General features: G+C 35.6%; 1 protein-coding gene across 2 annotated transcripts in view; it reads left to right on the forward strand.

Annotated features, from left to right (window-relative positions):
- EIF5B (eukaryotic translation initiation factor 5B) overlaps window positions 1-21529 on the forward strand; it is a 69742-nt gene that overhangs the window by 3494 nt on the left and 44719 nt on the right. For both annotated transcript variants that reach the window (XM_057740534.1, XM_057740536.1), the window contains exons 2-3: window positions 20690-20815; window positions 20917-21001. In XM_057740534.1, the coding sequence (XP_057596517.1) occupies window positions 20690-20815; window positions 20917-21001 (211 nt within the window). The remainder of the gene's footprint in view (window positions 1-20689; window positions 20816-20916; window positions 21002-21529) is intronic.

Below are 21529 nucleotides of genomic sequence, written 5' to 3' on the forward strand. Positions count from 1 at the left end.
GACGGAAGGGAAGAAGTCCTAGTTTGCCATAAATGAATAAGAAAGCAAATGATAAACTTGTTAACTTATAGTAACCTCTTCAGCCTTCTATACTGGTGATCTCTGGGGAGGTGTTGTAGCTACATTTGATATTACTTGCCAACTACTTGTGCTTTATTTATCCTTCTGAGTTTATTCCAATCTGGCATTTGATCTATATGTTGGGCAAAGCGTTGTATAACTGAGAAACTGAGTGTCTGGTTAGGTTAGAAAAACAGTTCTCAGACTTTCTGGTCCTAGACCCCCTTCCACTCAAATTACTAAGGAATTCAAAAAGCTCTAGTTTATGTGGGTTATATCAATTGATACTTATACCATATTACAAATTAAAACTGAAAAGTTCTTTAAATATATTGACTTAAAAATAAAAATAATAAACCACATATTAACATAAATAACATTGTTAAATAATCATTTAAAAAATTAATGGAAAGAGTATTGTTAAACATTTTGTAAACCTCTGCTGTCTGGCTTAATAGATAGCTTGATTCTTCTCTGCTTGTGCATTCAGTCTGTAGCAATATCACGCATCATGTGGCCTCTGGAAAACACTGCTGTACAGTTGTGAGGAAATGAGAATGAAAAAAGAACTATGTTGAAAATAGTTTTGACCTCTCAAATTAATTTAGACCCCCTGAATAGGCCTTGAGAACTGTTTATTTAGGGATTCCTGAACTAAATTTAGGCATTTGTGAGACATTTTACAAGCTTTTTGACCTCCATTAATGCGTGTCCAGCCGGTGCTTAGAATGCTCGAGAATCAAAGGACAACTTAAGACATTTGTGGGCATGTTCATGCTCTTGATGTTTTACCCACTTATGATCTTCTTTTATTTTTTTTTATGTAATAGGTGGGTTTATCAAGGTCTGTTAAAAATCTGTTTGGACCGATTTTAATCAGGACCCTTTAAGTTTTTAGATTATTTGGTAAACTTACATCTTTATGACATTGAATCATTCCCTTCAAGAAATGTATTGTCTACAAACAGATGGAGAGATATACTATGTTATTGGATTGGAAGAATCAATATTGTGAAAATGACTGTACTACCCAAAGCAATCTACACAGTCAATGCAATCCCTATCAAATTACCAATGGCATTTTTCACAGAACTAGAATAAAAAATCCTAAAATTTGTATGGAGACCCTGAATAGCCAAAGCAATCTTGAGGGGAAAAAATGGAACTGGAGGAATCAGACTCCCTGACTTTAGACTATACTACAAAGCTACAGTAATCAAGACAGTGTGGTACTGGCACAAAACAGAAATCTAGATCAATGGAACAGGATAGAAAGCCCAGAGATAAACTGTGGTCAACTAATCTATGACAAAGGAGTCAAGGATATACAATGGAGAAAAGACAGACTCTTCAATAAGTGGTGCTGGGAAAACTGGTCAGCTACATGTAAAAGAATGAAATTAGAACACACCCTAATACCATACACAAAAATAAACTCAAAATGGATAAAAGACCTAAATGTAAGCCCAGACATATAAAACTCCTAGAGGAAAACATAGGAGGAATACTGACATAAATCACAGCAAGATCTTTTCTGACCCACCTCCTAGAATAATGGAAATAAAAACAAAAATAAATAAGTGGGGCCTAATGAAACTTCAAAGCTTCTGTACAGCAAAGGAAACTATAAGCAAGATGAAAGGACAACCCTCAGAAGGGGAGAAAATATTTGCAAATGAATCAAAGGCAAAGGATTAATCTCCAGACTATATAAACTGTTCATCCAGCTCAATATCAAAAAGCAACCCACTCAGAAAATGGGCAGAAGACCTAAATAGGCATTTCTCCAAAGAAGACCTACAGATGGCCAAGAGGCACATGAAAAGCTGTTCCACATCACTCATTATTAGAGAAATGCAAATCAAAATGACAATGAGGTATCACCCCACACTGGTTAGAATGGGCGTCCTCAGAAAATCTACAGACAGTAAATGCTGGAAAGAGTGTGGAGAAAAGGGAAGGCTCTTGCACTGTTGGTGGGAATGTAAATTGATACAGCCACTATGGAGAACAGTATGGAGGTTCCTTGGAAAACTAAAAATAGAGTTACCATATGACCCAGCGATCCCACCAATGGGCATATACCCAGAGAGAACCATAATTCAAAAAGACACATGCACCCCAATGTTCATTGCAGCACTATTTACAATAGTCAGGACATGGAAGTAACCTAAATGTCCATCAACAGAGGAATGGATAAAGATGATGTGGTATATATATACAGTGGAATATTACTCAGCCATAAAAAGGGATGCAGTTGGGACATTTGTAGAGATATGGATGGACCTAGAGACTGTCACACAGAGTGAAGTGAGTCTGAGAAAACAAATATTGTATATTAACACATATATGCGTAATATAGAAAAATGGTACAAGTCAACTGGTTTTCAAGGCAGAAATAGAGACACAGATATAGAGAACAAACATAATGGACACCAAGTTGGGGGGGGATGTTGGAGTGGGTGAATTGGGAGATTGGGATTGCCATATATATATTACTAATAAAAAAATATCAAATTGTATACTTTAAATATTTGCAGTTTATTGTATGTCAGTTGTATCTCAATAAAAGTTCTTTAAAAAAACGAAAAGAAAAAAGAACTGTATTGTCTGTTTAAGCATTTAAGTGCCATATATTGTTCTGGTGCTGAAATATAGTGTTGAACAAGTTAGTAACACGACATGCTTCTCTGGTTAATTATCAGTAAAATTTTATTATTTTCTTCACTTGAACCTTTAGGATATTTCTTGTTTGGTTTATTCCTAAGTATCTTACAGTTTTGGTTGCTGTTAATATAGGAAAACTTTTTCAAGGTGGTTTGACCAACTTACTGAACTCTCTGTCATTAAAAATAGCTGTGTAAAGGATGAGGCCTTAATTGTGATTAGGTTATTTGTGATAATATGTACTAGAGGGGGAGAGCAGGGAGAAAAATAGAAGACTTTACAGCAGCATTCAAATGTTTTAGTTAGTGACACACAAATGACTCTTTTTTGTCTCCCTTTCTAACTTATGCCTTGTGTCAAATATGTACTGTTAAGAAACTTTAAATCAGGTATTTTGAACCATTATTAGACAGTATTGAAATAATCTCAGTATACTACTTGACCTAGCAGTAATCACAGTATTTATATAATTTTAATAGTGAAAACACTTAGTGTAGAAGCAATAACTATGCTGTAACTAGTTTAAAAATCTGGAGGAAGGGAAAGGTATAAAGATATGAGAACTACATTATACCATATAGAAGAGGAAGCTGAGGTTTAACATAATGTGCTTGAGGTTTAGAGCCTCTCTACTGTTAAGCCAAACTGGACTCCAGAACCTGTGGGTTTGTTTGTTTGTTTGTTTTTTTAACTGTGCTGTACTAGCTGATTTAAGAAATCCTGATATTCCAAAATGTACTTTCCAAAGAAAAAGTAATGTCTACATAGGATCTTTACTGCTGAAGCAACTGTTAAAGATAAACAGTTTAACAAAGGAGGAAGAATAGAAGAATGACAGTCGTTGTTCATAGGTCACTCAGTGCCAAAATTTCTTTAAAAAGTTTTTCTTACTTAACTTTAATTGAATAACTGTGTATCTCATAGCCTGTCTGTTTAAAGTGAAAACAGTGATGATTTAGTGTTTCATTCCTTCCCATTTCAGACATGGTATATAAAATTTCGGGTATGTTTTTTCAGAGGAATCCCTACTTTTCACCCAGGTAGCAGTCACTTTTTTTTAAGAATCATTGGTTTTCAAACCTTCCTTTGGAAATAAAGATACTCTCTATTGAGATGTAAAATATCGTTTGGTTTTTCTGTTTCTGAAACTTCTTTTATACCGTAAACTTTATATAAACAATCTCTGAAAATACAGTAAGTACTGTTTTAAAGTAGTTAAATTTGTGTCATTAGGTTTCACGTACTGAGCTCTAGTGAAACTAATAGATGTGACTGATGATACTGTAGTAGTTGGAATTTCTGCTAAGTCTAGAATCACATGTCCTAAGTATTGATGTGCCACATTTTATTTATGCATTCATACATCAGTTAGTGTAATCAGGCTTGTTCCACTTTTTGGCTGTTATAAATAATACTGCTATAAAAATCTGTGTACAAGTTTTTGTGTGGCCTTGTGTTTTCTATTCTTTGTACCTAGGAGTGGAATTGCTGGGTTGCAGAGTAACTATGTGTTTAACTTTTTCAGGAGCTGCCAGGTAGTTTAACTTTTTTTCAAGGAATTGCCAAAGCTGCTGCTTCATTGTATATTTCAACTAACAATGTATTAGATCAGCGATCTCCAACCTTTTTGTCACCAGGGACCAGTTTCGTGGAAGACAGTTTTTCCACGGACAGAGATGGGGAGTGGGGGTGGTTTCGGGATGATTGAAGCACATTACATTTATTGTGCACTTCATTTCTATTGTTATTACATTGTTATATATAATGAAATAAATATGGAACTCACCATAATGCTGACGGGAGGCAGAGCTCAGGTGGTAATGTGAATGATGAGTAGAGGCTGTAAATACAGATGAAGCTTTGCTCTCTGGCTCACTTCACTCCTGCTGTGCAGCCCGGTTTCTTACAGGCCACGGACCAGTACTGCGGGGTTGGGGACCCCTGTATTAGAGTTTCAGTTTCTCTACATCCTCATCAACACTTGTTATCATCTGACTTTTTGATTATAGCCATTCTAGTGGCTGTGAAGTGGTGTCTTATTTGTGCTTTTGGTTTGTGTTTCATGATGGCTTAAGATGTTGAATATCTTTTCATGTGTTTATTGGACATTTGTATGTCTTGTTTGGAGAATTGTCTATTTAGATCCTTTGCCCATTTTAAAATTGAGTTGTTTATCTTTGTTATTGAGGAATAAGAGTTCTTTACATACTCTAGATACGAACCCTTTATCAGATATGATTTGCAAATATTTTCACCCATTCTGTGGGTTATCATTATTTTCTCTTATAGGAGGTTGTTGTTTCACTTTATTGATGGTGTCATTTGTAGCACAAGAGTTTCTAATTTTGATGAAGTGTGATTTATGTATTTTTTCTTTGGTTGCTTGTGCTTTTTGTGTTAGTCCTAAGAATTCATCAAATCTAAGGTCATGAAGATTTACTGTGTTTTCTTCTAGTAGCTCTATAGTTTTAGTTCTTACGTTTAAACCTTTGTGCCATTTGGGGTCAGTTTTTTATATTGTCTGAGGTAGGGGTCCAACTTGATTCTTCGGATGTGGATACTCAGTTTTCCAAGCTCTATTTAAAAAACTATTCTTTGTCTAATTCCTTTTTCACATCAATTGACCATATGCATAAGGTTTTATGTCTGGACTTTCAGTTCTGTTCCATTGATCTATGTATGTGTCTATCCTTATGGCAGTATCACACTGTGTTGATTACTATAGCTTTGGCAGTAAGTTCTGAAATTGGGAAGTGTGATTTCTCTAATTTTGTTCTTTTTTGAGATTGTTTTGACTATTCTGAGTTCCTTGCATTTCTATACAGATTTTTTTGTGTGTGTGCACGCGCAGGCTTTCTTTAGTTGCAGTGAGTGGGGCCACTCTCCGTTGTGCTGCATGGGCTCATTGCCATGGCTTCTCTTGTTGCTGAGCACGGGCTCTAAGCGCGTGGGCTTCAGTAGTTGCAACACATGGGCTCACCAGTTGTGGTGCACGGGCTTAGTTGCTCTGCGGCATGTGGGATCCTTCTGGAGCAGGGATGGAATCCGTGTCCCCTGCGTTGGCAGGTGGATTCTTAGCCACTGTGCCACCTAGGAAGCCCCATCTATACAGATTTTGCAATTAGATTCTCAGTTACTGCAAAAAGAAAAAAAAGGCACCTGGGATTTTGATTGAGATTGCATTTCTTCTGTAGATCCATTTTGGGAGTATTGCTAATATTATGCCTTTGGATCCATGAACATGGAATGTCTTCCCACTTATTTAGGTCTTCAGGTTTTTTCCAGTGATTTTTTTGTAGTTTTCAGAGTACAGCATTTGCAACTCTTTTAAAAATTATTCTGAGGCAATTGATTCCTTTTTTATGCTACCATAAGTGGAATTATTTTTTAATTTCATTTTCAGATTGTTTATTGCTAGTGCACAGTTTAAATACAATTGATTTTTTAAAGTATGTATTTATTTATTGGCTATGTTGGGTCTTTGTTGCTACACGTGGGCTTTCACTAGTTGTGGTGAGCAGGGGCTACTCTTCGTTGCGGTGCACAGCCTCTAGGCACACGGGCTTCAGTAGTTGTGGCATATGGGCTCAATAGTTGTGGCTCACAGACTCTAGAGCACAGGCTCAGTAGTTGTGGCTCGCAGGCTTAGTTGCTTCGCAGCATGTGGGATCTTCCTGGACCAGAGATCAAACCTGTGTCCCCTGCATTGGCAGGCAGATTCTTATCTACTGCGCCACCAGGGAAGTCCAATACAATTGAATTTTAATGTATCAATCTTCTGCAGTCTTATTGAACTCATATATTAGCTTGAATTTGTGTGTGTGTGTGTGTGTATGTGGATTGGGATTTTCTGTGTAGGTGGTCATGTCATCTGTAAATTCAGATCGTTTTCTCCTTTTGCAATCTAAATGGTTTTTATTTCTTTGTCTTACCTTAAGCTCTGGCTAGATCCTGCTGTACAGTGTTGAGTAGAATGGGGGAGAGTGGACATCCTTGTCCTGATCTTAGGGGGGAAAAGCTTTTAGTTTTCCCTTTTAAGTATGTTAGGTGTGTTTTTTGTAGATGCGCTTTTTCAGGTTGAGGAGTTTCCCGTCTATTCCTAGTTTGTTGAGTGGTTTTTTTTCCTCCCCCATGAACAGGTGTTGAATTTTGTTAAATGGTGTTTCTTCATCTGTTGAGATGATTATGTGGCTTTTGTCTCTTATCCTATTTATGTATGGTGGATTACATTAATCAGTTTTCATATGTTGAACCAACTTTGCAATCCTGCGATAGATCCCACTTGGTCATGGTGTACAGTCCTTGTTGTATCTTGGATTTGGTTTGCTAGTGTTTTGTTGAAGATTTCATTTTTTTTCTTTTTTACTTTTAACCTTTCTGTGTACTTGTTTGAGGTCTTTGGATGAACTGCATAAAATTGAGTTCTTATTAATACAATTTGATAACGTCTTTGACTTTGTGTTTCCAGTTACTTATACATTGCTTGTGATTAATGATGTATTTGATCTTATTTCTGCCATCCTGGTTTATTTGTGCCAATTCTGCAATGCTTTGTTTCTATTCCCACCCCCCATCTTGGGTTAGAATTTATACATGCTGTTTCTACTTTTTTAAAGTAGTTTGGCTTAAAATTTTACCTTGTATCTACAAGGTCAGTATTTAAAGCCCTGTAGAACTGTTTAAGGAGGACAGTAGTGTTGTAGTCTGGTATTTTTGTTGTGTTTTATAATCCTTCCTCCACTCCCCCACTCCAGGTAAGTGACCTTTTTACTTAAGGTTGGGTGTTATTTAAAGGCATTGCTTGTCAGGAATGAACCTAGGAGGGTAAAAGGCATGTACTTAGTGGATTATCCAAAATGACTATGAAAAGTGATTTTCTCTTTCATGTTAGTAGCTAGTAAGTCTTTAAACATGAAATGTTGGGATTAAAGTTTAAAACTTTAACTTTTAAAAATTTCAAGCACACAAAAGTTGAGGGGATAGTATAATGAATCCCCACATACTCATCATCTAGATTTAGTGATTACTAGTATTTTGTCCTCATTTTTGCTTTATGTATTTTATTTTATAGACATCTTGACATTTTCTCTCTTGTTTCCTTAGGTAACAATAATACCCTCATCGCACCTAGTGCAATTAACACAAGTTCTCTAATATTTAATATCTAGTTCATATTTCAGATTTCCAGCTCCACAGTGGCTTTTCATAGTTGATTTGTTCAGGTTGCAAACAAGGTTCACACTGCATTTCATTGTGGTATATAGTTCACAGTGTTTAAAAGTCACACTTTCTTTATAGATATCTGGTCAAAATTATCATTCCCTCCCTCTCTCCCTTCTCTCTCTCTCTCTCTCTCTTTCTTTCTTTCCTTCTTCCCTGTATAAGTCTTCTTTTCACATTCTCACTCTGAACTTATTTAGAATTTTCAGGACTTGGTTATCTTAGCCTATTGGTAATTAGAATGGAGGGGAATTATTAGAGAGCCTTGTAAGTAGCAGTTGGAGTCTGTGATGTTGTTTGGTGTAAGAACAAAATCCTTTTGCAGGCCTATAAACTTAGCACTCCTGAATGATGATTAAAGTGCTAAGTTATATTAGTTTACTCCTATTGAGGTTGGTATGAAATATGTAATCAATTTTGTGAAATGTTTTGAGGCTAAATTCACATAACATAAAATTAATCATTTTAAATGTACAATTCTGTGACACGTAGTAGATTCACAGTGTTGTGCAGTCTTCTCTGTCTAGTTCCAAAACATTTCATCACCTGCAAAGGAGATCCTGTACCTATTAAGAAGTTTATTTCCCTTTCTGTCCTCCTCTGAGCCCCTAGCAACTGCTAATATACTGTGTCTTTTGGTTTACCTGTTGTGGATATTTCATATAAATGGAGTCATACCATGTATGACCTTTTGTGTGTAGGTTCTTTCATTCTGCATGTTTTCAAGGTTCATCTATATGTAGAATATATCAGTACTTCATTTTGTTTTTATGGCTGAGTTATAATTCCAGTGTGTATACATACCACATGATGTTTATCCATTCATCTGATGATGGACACTGATTATTTCCACCTTTTAGCTCTTGTGAAGAGTGCTGCTATGAACATTTGTGTATAGATGTTTGAGTCCCAGTTTTCAGTTCTTTTGAGTCTAGTATATACCTAGGAGTGGAATTGGTAGATCACTCTATGTTTAACTTTTTGAGGAACCACTAAACTTTTCTAAAGTGGCTGTACCAGTTTACATTACTACCAGAATGTACAAGGGTTCTGATTTCTTCATATCTTTGCCAACAATTCTGTTCCTTTTTTTTTTTTTTTTTTTGTTAATAGTCATCATAGCGATTGTGAAGTGGTGTCTCATTGTGGTTTTGGTTGGCATTTCCCTGGTTACTAACGATGTTGAACATCTTTTTATATACTCACTGGTCATTTGTGTATCTTAGAACAAATGTCTGTGCAATTCCTTTACTTATTTTTAAATTGGCTTTTTTTCTTGAGTTGTAAGAGTTCTTTATATATTCAGGATACATGATCCTTATCAGGTATATGATTTGTAAATATTTTTCCCATTATGTGGGTTGTCTTTTCACTGTCTTGATATAGTGTCCTTTTTACAAAAATTTTTAATTTCGTTGAAATCCAGTTTACCTATTTTTTGTTGTTGTTGCTTGTGCTTTGGGTGTTGTATATAAAAATCCACTACTAAGTCATGCAAGGTAATGAGGATTCACCTGTATGTTTTCTTCCTAAGAGTTTGTTTTAGCTCGAACATGTAGGTTATAACCTATTTTGAGTTAATTTTTATATATGGTGTGAGGTAGGGGTCCAACTTTATTCTTTTATGTGTGGAGATCTAGTCCCAGCACCATGTGGTGAAGAGACTATTTCTTTCCCTTGATTGATTGGCTTTGGCACCACTGTCAAATCAATTGACTGTGGGTGAGTGGATTTATTTCTGGACTAACAGTTTTATTCTTTTGATGTTTATGTTTATCCTTTTACAAGTACCAAATTGTTTTGCTTACTGTAGCGTTAATTTTCTTAAATGAAAAATTTCAAATGTATACAGAAATAGAATAATTGAACACACCAGTCCATCACCCAGCTTCAAATGTTACTGATTCACAGATGACCTTGTTTCATGTGCATCCTACCCACTCTCCTCCTCCCTCTCCCCTTTGTATTGAAACAACACCAGACATTTATAAATATTTCAGGTTATATAATCAATTATAAGAAAGATTTACATCTTAAATATAAATTTTAAAGAATGGTATGTTTCCATTCACTTGGAAAATTCACATACGGAGAATTCTTGTCTGTGTTAGGTAAATGAAATGTCATTGTAGTTTTCTCTCAATGGGATTTTTGAACTGATGTTTGAATGTATTGTTTCAGAAAATTCAATTTGGAAGTTTTAATGTGATCAGAATACAGTAATTGTTATAGTGGTAAACAGGGTTTTTATTAAGTTGCAGTGATGAAAATGGTGAGCCTTGCCTATTATATGAAAATTGTGGTTGCTATTCCAGAATAGAGTTTTTTCTTTATTTAATAGTGCCTATTAGGAATGTGTTAAGTTCCCCACTGGTTGCTGGTTGTAAAAGGTTGGGAGGTGAATTGAGCGTACAAAAAGTTTTCTGTTCTCAAAGGAGCTTACATTTTAACATAGCAAATAGGCGTATGCACAGATAATACAGTGAGGAGATGGAGGGAGAATGTGAAGTTTAGGTTGAGTATGGGAGTGCCACTCTTGAGATTTCAAATTTGCCTCCTAAAATTATATAGGTCTTTCAAATCCCTTTCTAATTAAATCTGCCATCAGGAGAGCAAGCCAGATTGGAAGGAATGGGCATCCTGTAATATTTCTGTCTCTTGAGTAGCAGGGGTTGATGATGCAGAGTATGCAAGATCTTCAGTTGCTTCACTATTGCCTGCACATAGGTGCAGCCAAACCATTCTAATGGTGGTGTTGTTCTGTGAGAAGTACTGTCTCCTGAGAGTAGTTATCTGCATCAAAGTTTTATTAATATTTGTTTGGTTATACCAGGTGTCATAAAAGGCAGTTAGGTGGGAATAAGCCTTTAACAGTGAATAAGGACTGGAGTTACTTTTACGGAATACGAAGATTATGATTTTGCTTTCTGTGAGTGCTGAAAATGCTTAATTTAGTCAGTTAATTTAGAACATAAATTGTGTCCTTAAGGTGTTAATTGGAAATGTTGACTTAAATGATCAATATTGCTTATCTATATCTTCAGGCCCGAAAGTAAGTATAAACACCTCTTATGTAATTATGAAACCCTAAATACTCATATCAAATAGTAACAGATATAAAAATTTTTGAAGTTCAAATTTGCAGCATTGATGTGAAGAATGATAGTGTTTTGTTGATTCGAAATCAGTGCTTCTCATATTTTAATGTGCATGTGATTCACCTGTGGGTCTTGTTAAAACAGAGATTTTGATTCAGTAAGTCTTGGGTAGGACCTGAGATTTTGCATTTCTAACAAGGTGGTACTGCTTATCCTGGAATTATTCTTTGAGTAGCAGGATCTAAATGATCATTTTATTGTGACTGTATTGCCTACTGTAATGGATTTCTTTTGAGTTCAGCATGCCTATATTGGTAAGGGCTCAATTTTTCCAATATCTTTTTCAGTATGAACTAATGATTTTCAGCTTTGTTTTATAGCACCTTCTCTTGGCAGAAATGTTTAATTTACATATTAAGCCTGCTTCTGATCTTTTTCATCATTGTGAAACAACTTAGTGGAGGTCTGTAAACAAAAGCTTTAGTTGATGTTCTGTGACACTGCACTATGATAAAGTGGCCATTCATATGGTTCATGGAATGTTCATCTTAAATTTTTATTACCATATGAAAATTAAAATGAATTAAACAAGTAAAAGTTACTGGGGAGAATTTTCAGGTTTCTGAAATTACCCACAACCCTGTGTTTCCCCCTCCTAACCTATCCCATCCTGTCCCCGTTGAGGGTACTTGCTCCAGTTTGAAAAAGCTTCCCTAAGTTGATTTTATAGTTAGACACACTGGAATCCATAATAATATGTGAACTCAGTTTATGTATATTTGAAGGTCTACAAGATGATGCTTGGACTTGCTTTTTTATTCTTACCACTTCACCTATGAGGTATTTGGAAAGTGGAGAATTAGGCTGAATTTTGTGGAAGGTAATAAGATACATTCTGTTTGCTTAGGTTGTACAATGCAGTATGGTTTCACATCCCTTTTAAAGGTGTCAAGACCCAGTTCATAAGGAAATTTGAAGCTGGGAGGCTTTTTATTTTTTTCTTTTGAAGACATGACTAGGTGCCTCTGAATTTATTAATGGGTTGTGGTACTTAATATAGAACTCCATTGAGGGAGTGGGGAGTGAGAACTGTTGGGTTCTGTGGTTGTGCAAGTGGTGAGAGCTAGTGAGGAGAAATGACCGCTGGGCTTTTCCTTCTTTTGTCTTGTTTTTCCTGTTTGTATAACATATGTAACTGTTATCAAGGAGTGCTTGAGAAGTGTTGTCAAGGTAAGAATAGGTGGAGGTTGGAGGAAAAGAGATGCCAAAAGGTGTCTTAAGGAGAAGGCGGGACTAGATTTCCCTGTTTTCCCTTATTGTTGCTGGCACTACTGGGGTAGAGTTAGGAGTAAAGAATGGGATTCCTCCTTATACTTTTCCCCATGTTTGCTCTTATTGATAAGCCTGTTTGGGGGGAGGAGCAGAAACCAAAGTAAAATGGAAAGGGTTAGATACCACCATTCCTTCCCTCAGTACTTAGAGATTACAGACAATGTTAATTTTTTTTTTAAGTTGGGGGTGGGGAGAGAAGGAGGACTGGTGTGGTTTCTACTTCTGTAGGCCCTGGTATCCATTAGGAACAGAAAGAAATGTGAGTGCTTCAGTTATTATTGTATCATAAGGCATCACAAACTTAGTTGTTTAAAATAAAAATCATTGTCTTTCTTGGTTCTGAGGGTTGACTGGGCTTAGACGGGTCTTGCTTGGAGGTCTCCATGTGGTTGCAGGTAAATGATGACTATGATGGAGTCATCTTAGAGGCTGCCTCACTTGCACATCACTCGCTTCTGGTGGTTATTAGTCGCTGTTGGTTGGGATGTCAGCTGGAACACCTATCATTGACCTCTTTTCTGTGGCCTGGACATCCTCATTAGCTTGGCAGTGAGCATCTCAAGACCCAGGAAGTAGAGGCCTGGGCTCAGAAACTGTAGCATCATTTCTACAATATTCTGTTGAGCAAACAGTCACACAGTCTTGTATTAAAGGGGAGAGGGGCAGAGACTGCCACCTCTCAGAGTGTCAGAGAAATTTTGAGCCAGGTTGTAAGACCTCCACAGAGGGTAAAATAAAGAGGCACTGGAGAAGAGGGGTTAGTAGTAGAGAATTTTAGGAAGTTTGGAGATTTTGAATTGTGGGATGATTTGGGGAGGGGTTGGATTTCCTATGTTCTTATCTAACTTAAATTAGACAACTTTTTAGTGGAAAATGCCTGTCATTAATAAATGAAATTTGCCAAGTTCGAAATAGAGGAGATTTGTGAATAAGTTAATTTTACTTCTTTACAGTGAACTTTTTTTTGTTGTTGTGTATTTAAAAGACTTTAGTGTATTGAGCTCAAGTACATTTTTTATTTTTATTTTTGATTTTTATTTTACATATGATTTTTATTTATTTTTATTTTACTCTGAAAAGCCAAGCACCAAAGTTGATCACATGCCTTTTACATACAATTAATAAAGAAATACCGTGTTTATAAAAGATTCCTTCACACTAACCTCATTTTAGTTACATATTACATTGTGTTAATAGAAGTTAAGGTATTATAAAAATATTATATGTTGATTCTTATTTTCATAACTTATAAAAACAGGTACAGTGACTTATATTAGGTATATATAATTTTAACCTTAACTGTTTTCAGTAAACTGATAAATCCATTCTGTAACTTCTCAACTGTTTTTATAGCATCCCTAGAAATTTAAATTCTCTTCTTTGAGGTGTAATTGACATAAAATACACAAATTTCAAATGTGGAGTTAACAAGCTTTGATAAATTATTCAGTTGTGCTTCTTTCACAACTGTCATAATACTGAATTTTTCCATTAACCCAAAAAGTTCCCTCATGACCCTTTGGCGGCAGTTCTTTCTGGCAAAAAATCACTGTAGCTTTTGCTTTTTAGGGGTCACTGTAGTTTTCCCTTTTATAGAAATTTGTATAAATAGAATCAGAGTATGTAGCCTTTATTGGCTGGCTGGGTTTCACTTAAAATAATACTTTTGAGATTCATCCATGTTGGTATGTGTAACATTAATTCTTTAATCACTGAGTAATATCCTATTGTGTGGATAGGTAACAGTTTGTTTATGAATTATCTGGTAGTTTGGATATTTAGTTTTTTTCCAGCTCCTTGTGATTATGAATAAAGCTGCTATGAACATTTGAGTACAAGTCTTTGTGTGGACATATGTTTTCGTTTCTCTTAGGTAAATACCTAGGAGTGGGATTGCTGGGTCGTATGGTAAGTGTGTATGTTTAACTTGAAGAAACTGCCAAACTGTCTCTTCCAAAGTGGCTGTGCCATTTTTGCGTTCCCTCTAGGGTTGTGTTTCAGTTGCTCCACATCCTCTCTCAGCACTTAATATTATCAGTCCTTAATTTTAGTCATTCTGGTGGCTGTGCAGTGGCATCTCATTGTGGTTTTATTTACATTTCCTCTTTAGTTAGTGATACTGACCATCTTGTTATGTGTTTATTTGCCGTTCTTGTATCTCATTGGGTTAAGTGTTGAAATCATTTGCCCATTTAAAGATTGTGTTCTTTAATGTTGGATTGTAGGAATTTTTTATATATTATAGATAAGTCTTTCATCAGATAATATGTGTTGCAAAATTTTTTTTTCTCAATGTGAGGTTTGCCTTCTCATTTAAACAGTGTTTGGTTTTGTTAATTAAACTTTTAAGATTATTGTGGATTAACATGCACTTGTAAGAATTAATACAGAGAGGTTCCTGTATCTTTTATTAAGTTTCCTATAATGATAGCATCTTGCAAAACTGTACAATATCACAACCTGGATATTGACACTGATATAGTTCACTGATCAGATTTGCCCAGTTTCACTTGTACTAGCACAGATATTTGTGTTTAGTGTTGCACAGTATTATCACATGTGCAGATTTGTATATTCACTACCACAGTCAAAATACAGAACATTGCTGCAAGGATCCCTCATGTTGTTTTTTAACCGTACTCATCTCCTTTCTGTGCATCTCCCCTCATTAAGCCTTGGTAACTATGAATCTGTTCTATACCTATAAAATTTTTTACTTTAAAAAATTCATATAAGTGGAATCATGTATGTATATAACCTTTGGGAACTGGCTTCTTTCCAGTCAGTCTGATTTTCTTGAGATCCATCCAAGTTGTTGCATGTATCAATAGTTCATTCCATTTTATTGCTGAATAGTATTCCATGGAATGGGGGTGAACCACAGTTTATTTAACCATTCACCCATTGAAGGACATGTGGGTTGTTTCCAGTTTCTGGCTATGGCAAATGAAGCCGCCACAAACATTTGTCTACAAGTTTCTGCATGAGATAAATTTTTTGTTACTCTGGGGTACATGTGCCTGAGTACAATTGCTGGGTTATGTGGTAAGTACATTTTTAGTTTTATAGGGAAATGATAGACTGCTTTCCACAGTGGCTGTACCAGTTACATTTTCTCGAGCACTGTGTGAGTGATCCAGGTCCTCTATATTCTCAACCAACACTGGTTATTATCACTGTTGTTTGGGGAGAGGACATTCTATGATGTGTAGTGATATCCCATTGTGATTTTAATTTGCATTTCCCAAATGGCTAATGATGTGGAACATCCTTTATTTGCCATCTGTGAATACTCTTTAGTGAAATGTCTTTTCATGCCTTTTGTCCATTTTCTAATTGGATTGTTTGGATTTTTACTGTTGTGTTTTGAGATTTGATTACATATTCTAGATACTAGTTTTTTTTCAGATATGTAGTTTGCAGATGTTTTCTTCCACTTTTTTTTTTTTTTTATTATTATTTTATTTTATTTTTTTGGGGGGTACACCAGGTTCAATCAACTGTTTTTATACACATATCCCCATATTCCCTCCCCTCCTTGACGCCCCCCTGTTTTCTTCCACTTTGTGGCTTGTTTTTTTCATTCTCTTCACATGGTCTTTGCACAGCAAATATTGTAAGTTTTGATGAAGTCCATTGTTTTTCTTTTTTCTTTTTTTTGTCTTGTGTCTTTGTTGCTGCCCGCGGGCTTTCTCGAGTTGCGTTGAGCGGGGGCTACTCTTCGTTGTGATGCTTGGGCTTCTCATTGCAGTGGCTTCTCAAATAGCAGAGCACGGGCTCTAGGCATGCAAGCTTCAGTAGTTGCAGCACCCAGGCTCAGTAGTTGTGGCACGTGGGCCCCTAGAGTGTGTGGCCTTCAGTAGTTGTGGCTTGCAGGCTTAGTTGCTCCGAAGCATGTGGGATCTTCCCAAAGCTGGGATCGAATCTGTGTCCCCTGCATTGGCAGGCGGATTCTTAACTGCGCCACCAGGGAAGTCCCCCATTTTTTTTTTGATTGTATTTTTAATTTCAAACCATGACTCCTTGCTTAAAGAACTAATAAGTGAGTTCAACAAGGTTGCAGTATACTAGACCAACAGAAAAAAATTGTCACAGTTTTGTATATTATGAATGAGTATGTAGAAACAAATTTAAAAATACCACTTCAAATTACTTCAAGAATTTTATTGAGATATAAGTGACATATATTTAAAGTGTACGATTTGATTTTTTTTATTAGTAGTGTGTATATGGCAAGCCCAATCTCCCAATTCACAAATAACTTTAAAATTTAAATACTAGTTTTGTGAAAAATCACAAAACATTGATGAAAGGAATCAAAGAAGATCTAAATAAATGGAGAAATACTGTGTTCATGGGTTGGAAAACTCAGCATAATAAAGATGTCAGTTTTGTTTAAATTCATATACAGTTAATGCAATTGCTCTTAAAATTACAGCAAGGATTTTTGGGTAAATTCACACAAGAATATTCTAAAATTTATTGGAAAATTCAAAGGAATAAAAGAACAGTTCTGTTAGTGAAGAATAAAAGGTATCACTGATTTTAAGACTTATTGTATAGCTGTGTTAATCATGGCAGCTTACATAAGTCAGGAGAGTGGAAGAGAGGACTTAGAGTGGTGTCTGACAAAGGTACAGAAGCAATTCCATGTAGGATGGATAGTTGAAATGTTGCTGGAACGGTTGGGCACCCATTGGCAAAAGATCAAAATACAAAACATTAAAATACCCAACTTTTAGAATATAACATAGTTAAAAATCTTGAGGACCTAGGAGTTGGTGAAAAGTTCTTTTTCATGACACCAGAAGCATAAAGAAAAAAAACTTGATGGTACCTCATGAAAATTCAGAATTTTTGCTTTGGTTAAAAACCCTGTTAAGTGGATAAAAAGACAAGTTACAAATTGGAAGAAAACCTACATAAACCACATATCTGACCAGTGATTCATATAAAGTGTATAAAGAGTTTTCAAAACTCAACATTAAAAGAAAATCAGTCCAATTAGAAAACAGGTAAAAGATATGAAGAGAAATTTCACTGGATGTGTGTGAATGGCAAATAAATACATGAAAAAATGTTCAACTTCACTAGCCTTTAAGGAAGACTGATATCATCACACATCTATTAGAATAGCTTAAAGGAAAAGTAGCAATAATACTAAATACTGACTGGGATGTGGAAACAATGCATATCTTCATGCATTGTTGTGAATATTAAATGGTGAAGCCACTTAAGAAAGTAGTTTGGCTGTTTCTTAAAAAAATTACACAGTGCAGTATTTTTAATAGCTTTATATTTTTAAGACTATTAAGTTGTAACATTTTTTCTGTTTTGGTGATGGAGGAATGTGGCCTATGAAAACACTGAGTTGAATACCATAGAAAATTGCCTTTTATTTCCGAAAGTCTGCAGTAAATTTAGAATAGAGGATTAAGGGCTGTAAGGGCAATTTTTAGTAGGAATATTGTAGCTTTGGTAAAGGAAAAAGTGTACCTACAGAACGATGTACTTATAGAAAAACATTCTCATAGATTCCTTATAGGTTTTAAAGCTTTCGTTATCAGCATGACTGGATTTTACATTTGACTCTTGGTTTACTGAAATCTTCAAGCTGTAGTGTGTAATGGGTAGGTAGAAAAGTAGGGCTGAAATGTGGTTTAAAGTCTCAAGTTAAATCACTGATGTTACATGTCATTTTCATGTCCTGTTGTAATATGGTTGACGTTTTAGGATATTCTCTTGAATCAGGGACAGGAAGTTCAGTGCACGTTGAAAGAACACTTTAGAAACCATGGTAGTTAAGACTGTTAAGCGTGTTGTCATATCATTGATATATTTTGTAGCTATGTTTGAATTTCTCAAATAATTTTTAGAAACTTGATTACTAGGAAGTCAGTACAATTTGGTGTCAGATTTGGGCTTGAGTTCCCAGTATGTGACTTTCTAGCTGGATGCCTTTTATCATCATCTTTAAGCTTAATTTAATAGAGTTGTTATGAGGATTAAATGACATAATATATAGTATGTCTGGTGATTCATCAGCACAATGCCTGATACACAGAAAGCGCTCGGAAACTGTTTATTTCTATTACTAGCCAAGAGAGGCTTTTCAAGCTCAACAGCATACAGATGTAGTCCTGTGTTGTTATTGTGGAGATGTTTGTTAGTGAATACTGTGGCAGTGTAGCTAATCACAAGCTGTTTTGATGACATGAATATAGTTAGGTGAGGGCTGGCAAATTTTTGGAGGTGAGGTGCCAAGCTTCAATCATTAACCACCTTCCCTTCTCGCGCTATCTCAGAAGCTGCTGTAGTGTGAAATATTGGCAGAGCTGTCTTTGGAGATAGTGCTGGTTGATCTCTTGCTTGGCCAGATGGTTGATGCTGGGCCAAACTTAGGTTTCTGTTACCTGATGAGACCTGAGAATTGTCCTTGATTCTTCCCTTCCCCTTTCTGTATACATCCAGTTGGTCGCTTGTATTGCTGATTGTTGATTCCCTTAGTATTTATCTGACTCATATCTTCACCTTGCCTGCCACTGCTGCAAGTCAGGTGTGTGTCATTCCAATTAACTATAAAAGCTTCCTACCTTTTCCTGCTTGCTGACTAGTTGGGATTCTGCCTTGTCATTTATACCAGAGATGGCTTTATGAAATGCAAATTTGATTATGTCAGCAGGGTTAATTTAAGATCTTTGTCTTTGGAATCAGAACTTCCTGGGTTCATGTCTCATCTTTGCCTTGTGTAATCCTGGACAAGTTCTCTGTGCTTCAGTTTCTTCATTTATAAAAAAAGAAAAACTTCAGATCTTACCTACAGTCACCTGAAAATATTGCTAAAAATACACTGCATAGCTCCCACCCCCAGTTTCTGGTTCTCTAGATCTTGAGTGGGATCAAGAAATCAATAACCTACAAAAAGCTTCTCAGTTGGTTCAGATGCCCTTTTATGAGTCCTCCTGAGGCACCATGCATGTTTTATTACCTCTAGGTTTTTGTGCTCATTGTGTCTGGTTTATGCACTCTCTTTGCCTGGTTAACTCCTTTTTCTCCTTCCAGTAACTTGTGTGTAGGGTGCTTCTTTGCAAGGAAGTGTCTGACTTTCTCATTCTGGACTTGGTGCTTTGGAAAGTCACCACCAGTATAGTGGTTCAGTGTTCTATAACCCCCCTCAAATACACTGTCTAAAATATAGGACAAAAGAGAATACATTTCAATTCTGGTCACCTACAAAAGAATTAAATTCCTTTATTTCACGGTGTTTAGCATTTTGTAATTCCTGGTTTACTAGTTTGCTTTCTCTGTCTTTTCTGTGAAGCTCCTTGAGGATAAATTGTGTGCTCAGTATCTTGTTACGTAATCTTAAAGTTAAATTTATCATATTAGGAATTCTCTTTATTGAAGTGAAGAATCTTCAGAACAAGGCATCCACCAGTGGAGGCCATGTTGCTTGAGGTCTTTGTTTTCTTATCGTATCATTTGTTTGAATTCATACATGTTTTCTACTCGTACATGTCAGACTGACCTCCTTTGTTTTCTGTAGGTTTTAACTGGAATTTAGTTTGGTTTACTCCAAGTAATTTTGGTAGATGAGGACATTGTGGGATGGAACCAGAAATGAAACCAGGAATGTAAAAGATTGTGAGCAGGTTTGGTTCTGGATTTGGGGGTGTTTTATGTGTTTTATGTATTGAATCATTCCTAATTCATTTAGATTTGGATAGTCATGTTTTGCTGAAAGCATTCAAACTTTGTGCATCTTTGACTTACCTTTGATAAAATGAGATAATAGACTAGATGAAAATTCCTTTCAGCTCTAAAATTTCTGCTGTTCCAAGTAAAAATGCAAAGGTTTCTCAAGATTTAGGTGTTATTGATAATCAAGTAATAAGAATCTTTTTATCTTTTAAGTTCTCTTCATTTTATAAATAACTTCAGACACTCAAAAAAAACTTTGGTATCAATAAAAGTGAATTTCCTTTTCTTTCTTTTTTTTTTCCTTTTTTAGGGTTACTTGAACATAAGCAAGAATTTCCTTTTCCTGATTACCTAGATTTTCTTCCTGGAGCTCTTCATTATAACTCTTTCCAGATTTGAGTAAAACTCACACTTTATTGAAGCATATACAAAGAGGCTGATGAGTAGATATAACTCAAGTGTTGTCATGAAAGAACTTGCCAAGTGATTTTTCTGTGGGCTGCTAATTCATGAAAAAGACTAAAATGGAAAAAAAAAGTTTCTCTGTGAGTGAGTGTGGCAGATTATTTTGCTCTTGAATAACATTGAAGTCTTCTTTGTTTTCATTTAAGTGCCAAGGATGACATTGATCTTGATGCCTTGGCTGCAGAAATAGAAGGAGCTGGTGCTGCCAAGGATCAGGAACCTCAAAAGGCAAAAGGGAAAAAGAAAAAGGAGAAGAAAAGGCAAGATTTTGAGTAAGTATGTTTTAAATATATTTGATTTTTATTAGCTTTGGTACTAGATTTACTTATTAAAGTAATTTAATACCTCAAAATATATTTTAATCCATTTATAGTGAAGATGATATCCTGAAAGAACTGGAAGAATTGTCTTGGGAAGCTCAAGGCATCAAAGCTGACAGAGAAACTGCTGCAGCAAAGGTGAAATACAAATTGTTGTTACTGTTCATGGTTCTTCCTAGCTCCAGTTTTAGGGACAGCTTTTGGAAACTTTTGAGCAATGTGTATATGTTAGTTAAAAGTTTCCATAAAATTTGATGCCAAAGGGGGAAACAGTTTTTAGGAAAGAAAGAATGTATTTTAAAACCTTTCACAGATATAAAGATGCTTTATTTGGGAATCTAAAGGTATTTTGTGGTATGTTGTTGCCTGTTTATAAAATTGGTACATTTGGAAATAGAACATTTCCCAACTCTACCTCCAATTTTCTTTAATATTTCCTTTGAAATTGGATAAGCCTCGGAGTACTGAGAGAGGGAAAGATGATATTTTTTTCTTGCAGTTTTCCCCTTAGGCTTTTTATGCCATTTGAAGAAGGTAGTAAATGTGGACTGGTGATTAATGCTTGCTTCACAGCACCTGGATTCTGAAATTACAGAGAATGTGAGATGTACCTGAGGCCTAGGTTAGCTTCTGGTACTTTCTGGTACTTGCTTGAGTTTTATATTT

The sequence above is a fragment of the Hippopotamus amphibius genome, chromosome 7 (assembly GCF_030028045.1).
Source record: "Hippopotamus amphibius kiboko isolate mHipAmp2 chromosome 7, mHipAmp2.hap2, whole genome shotgun sequence".
Classification (NCBI taxonomy): Eukaryota; Metazoa; Chordata; class Mammalia; order Artiodactyla; family Hippopotamidae; genus Hippopotamus; species Hippopotamus amphibius.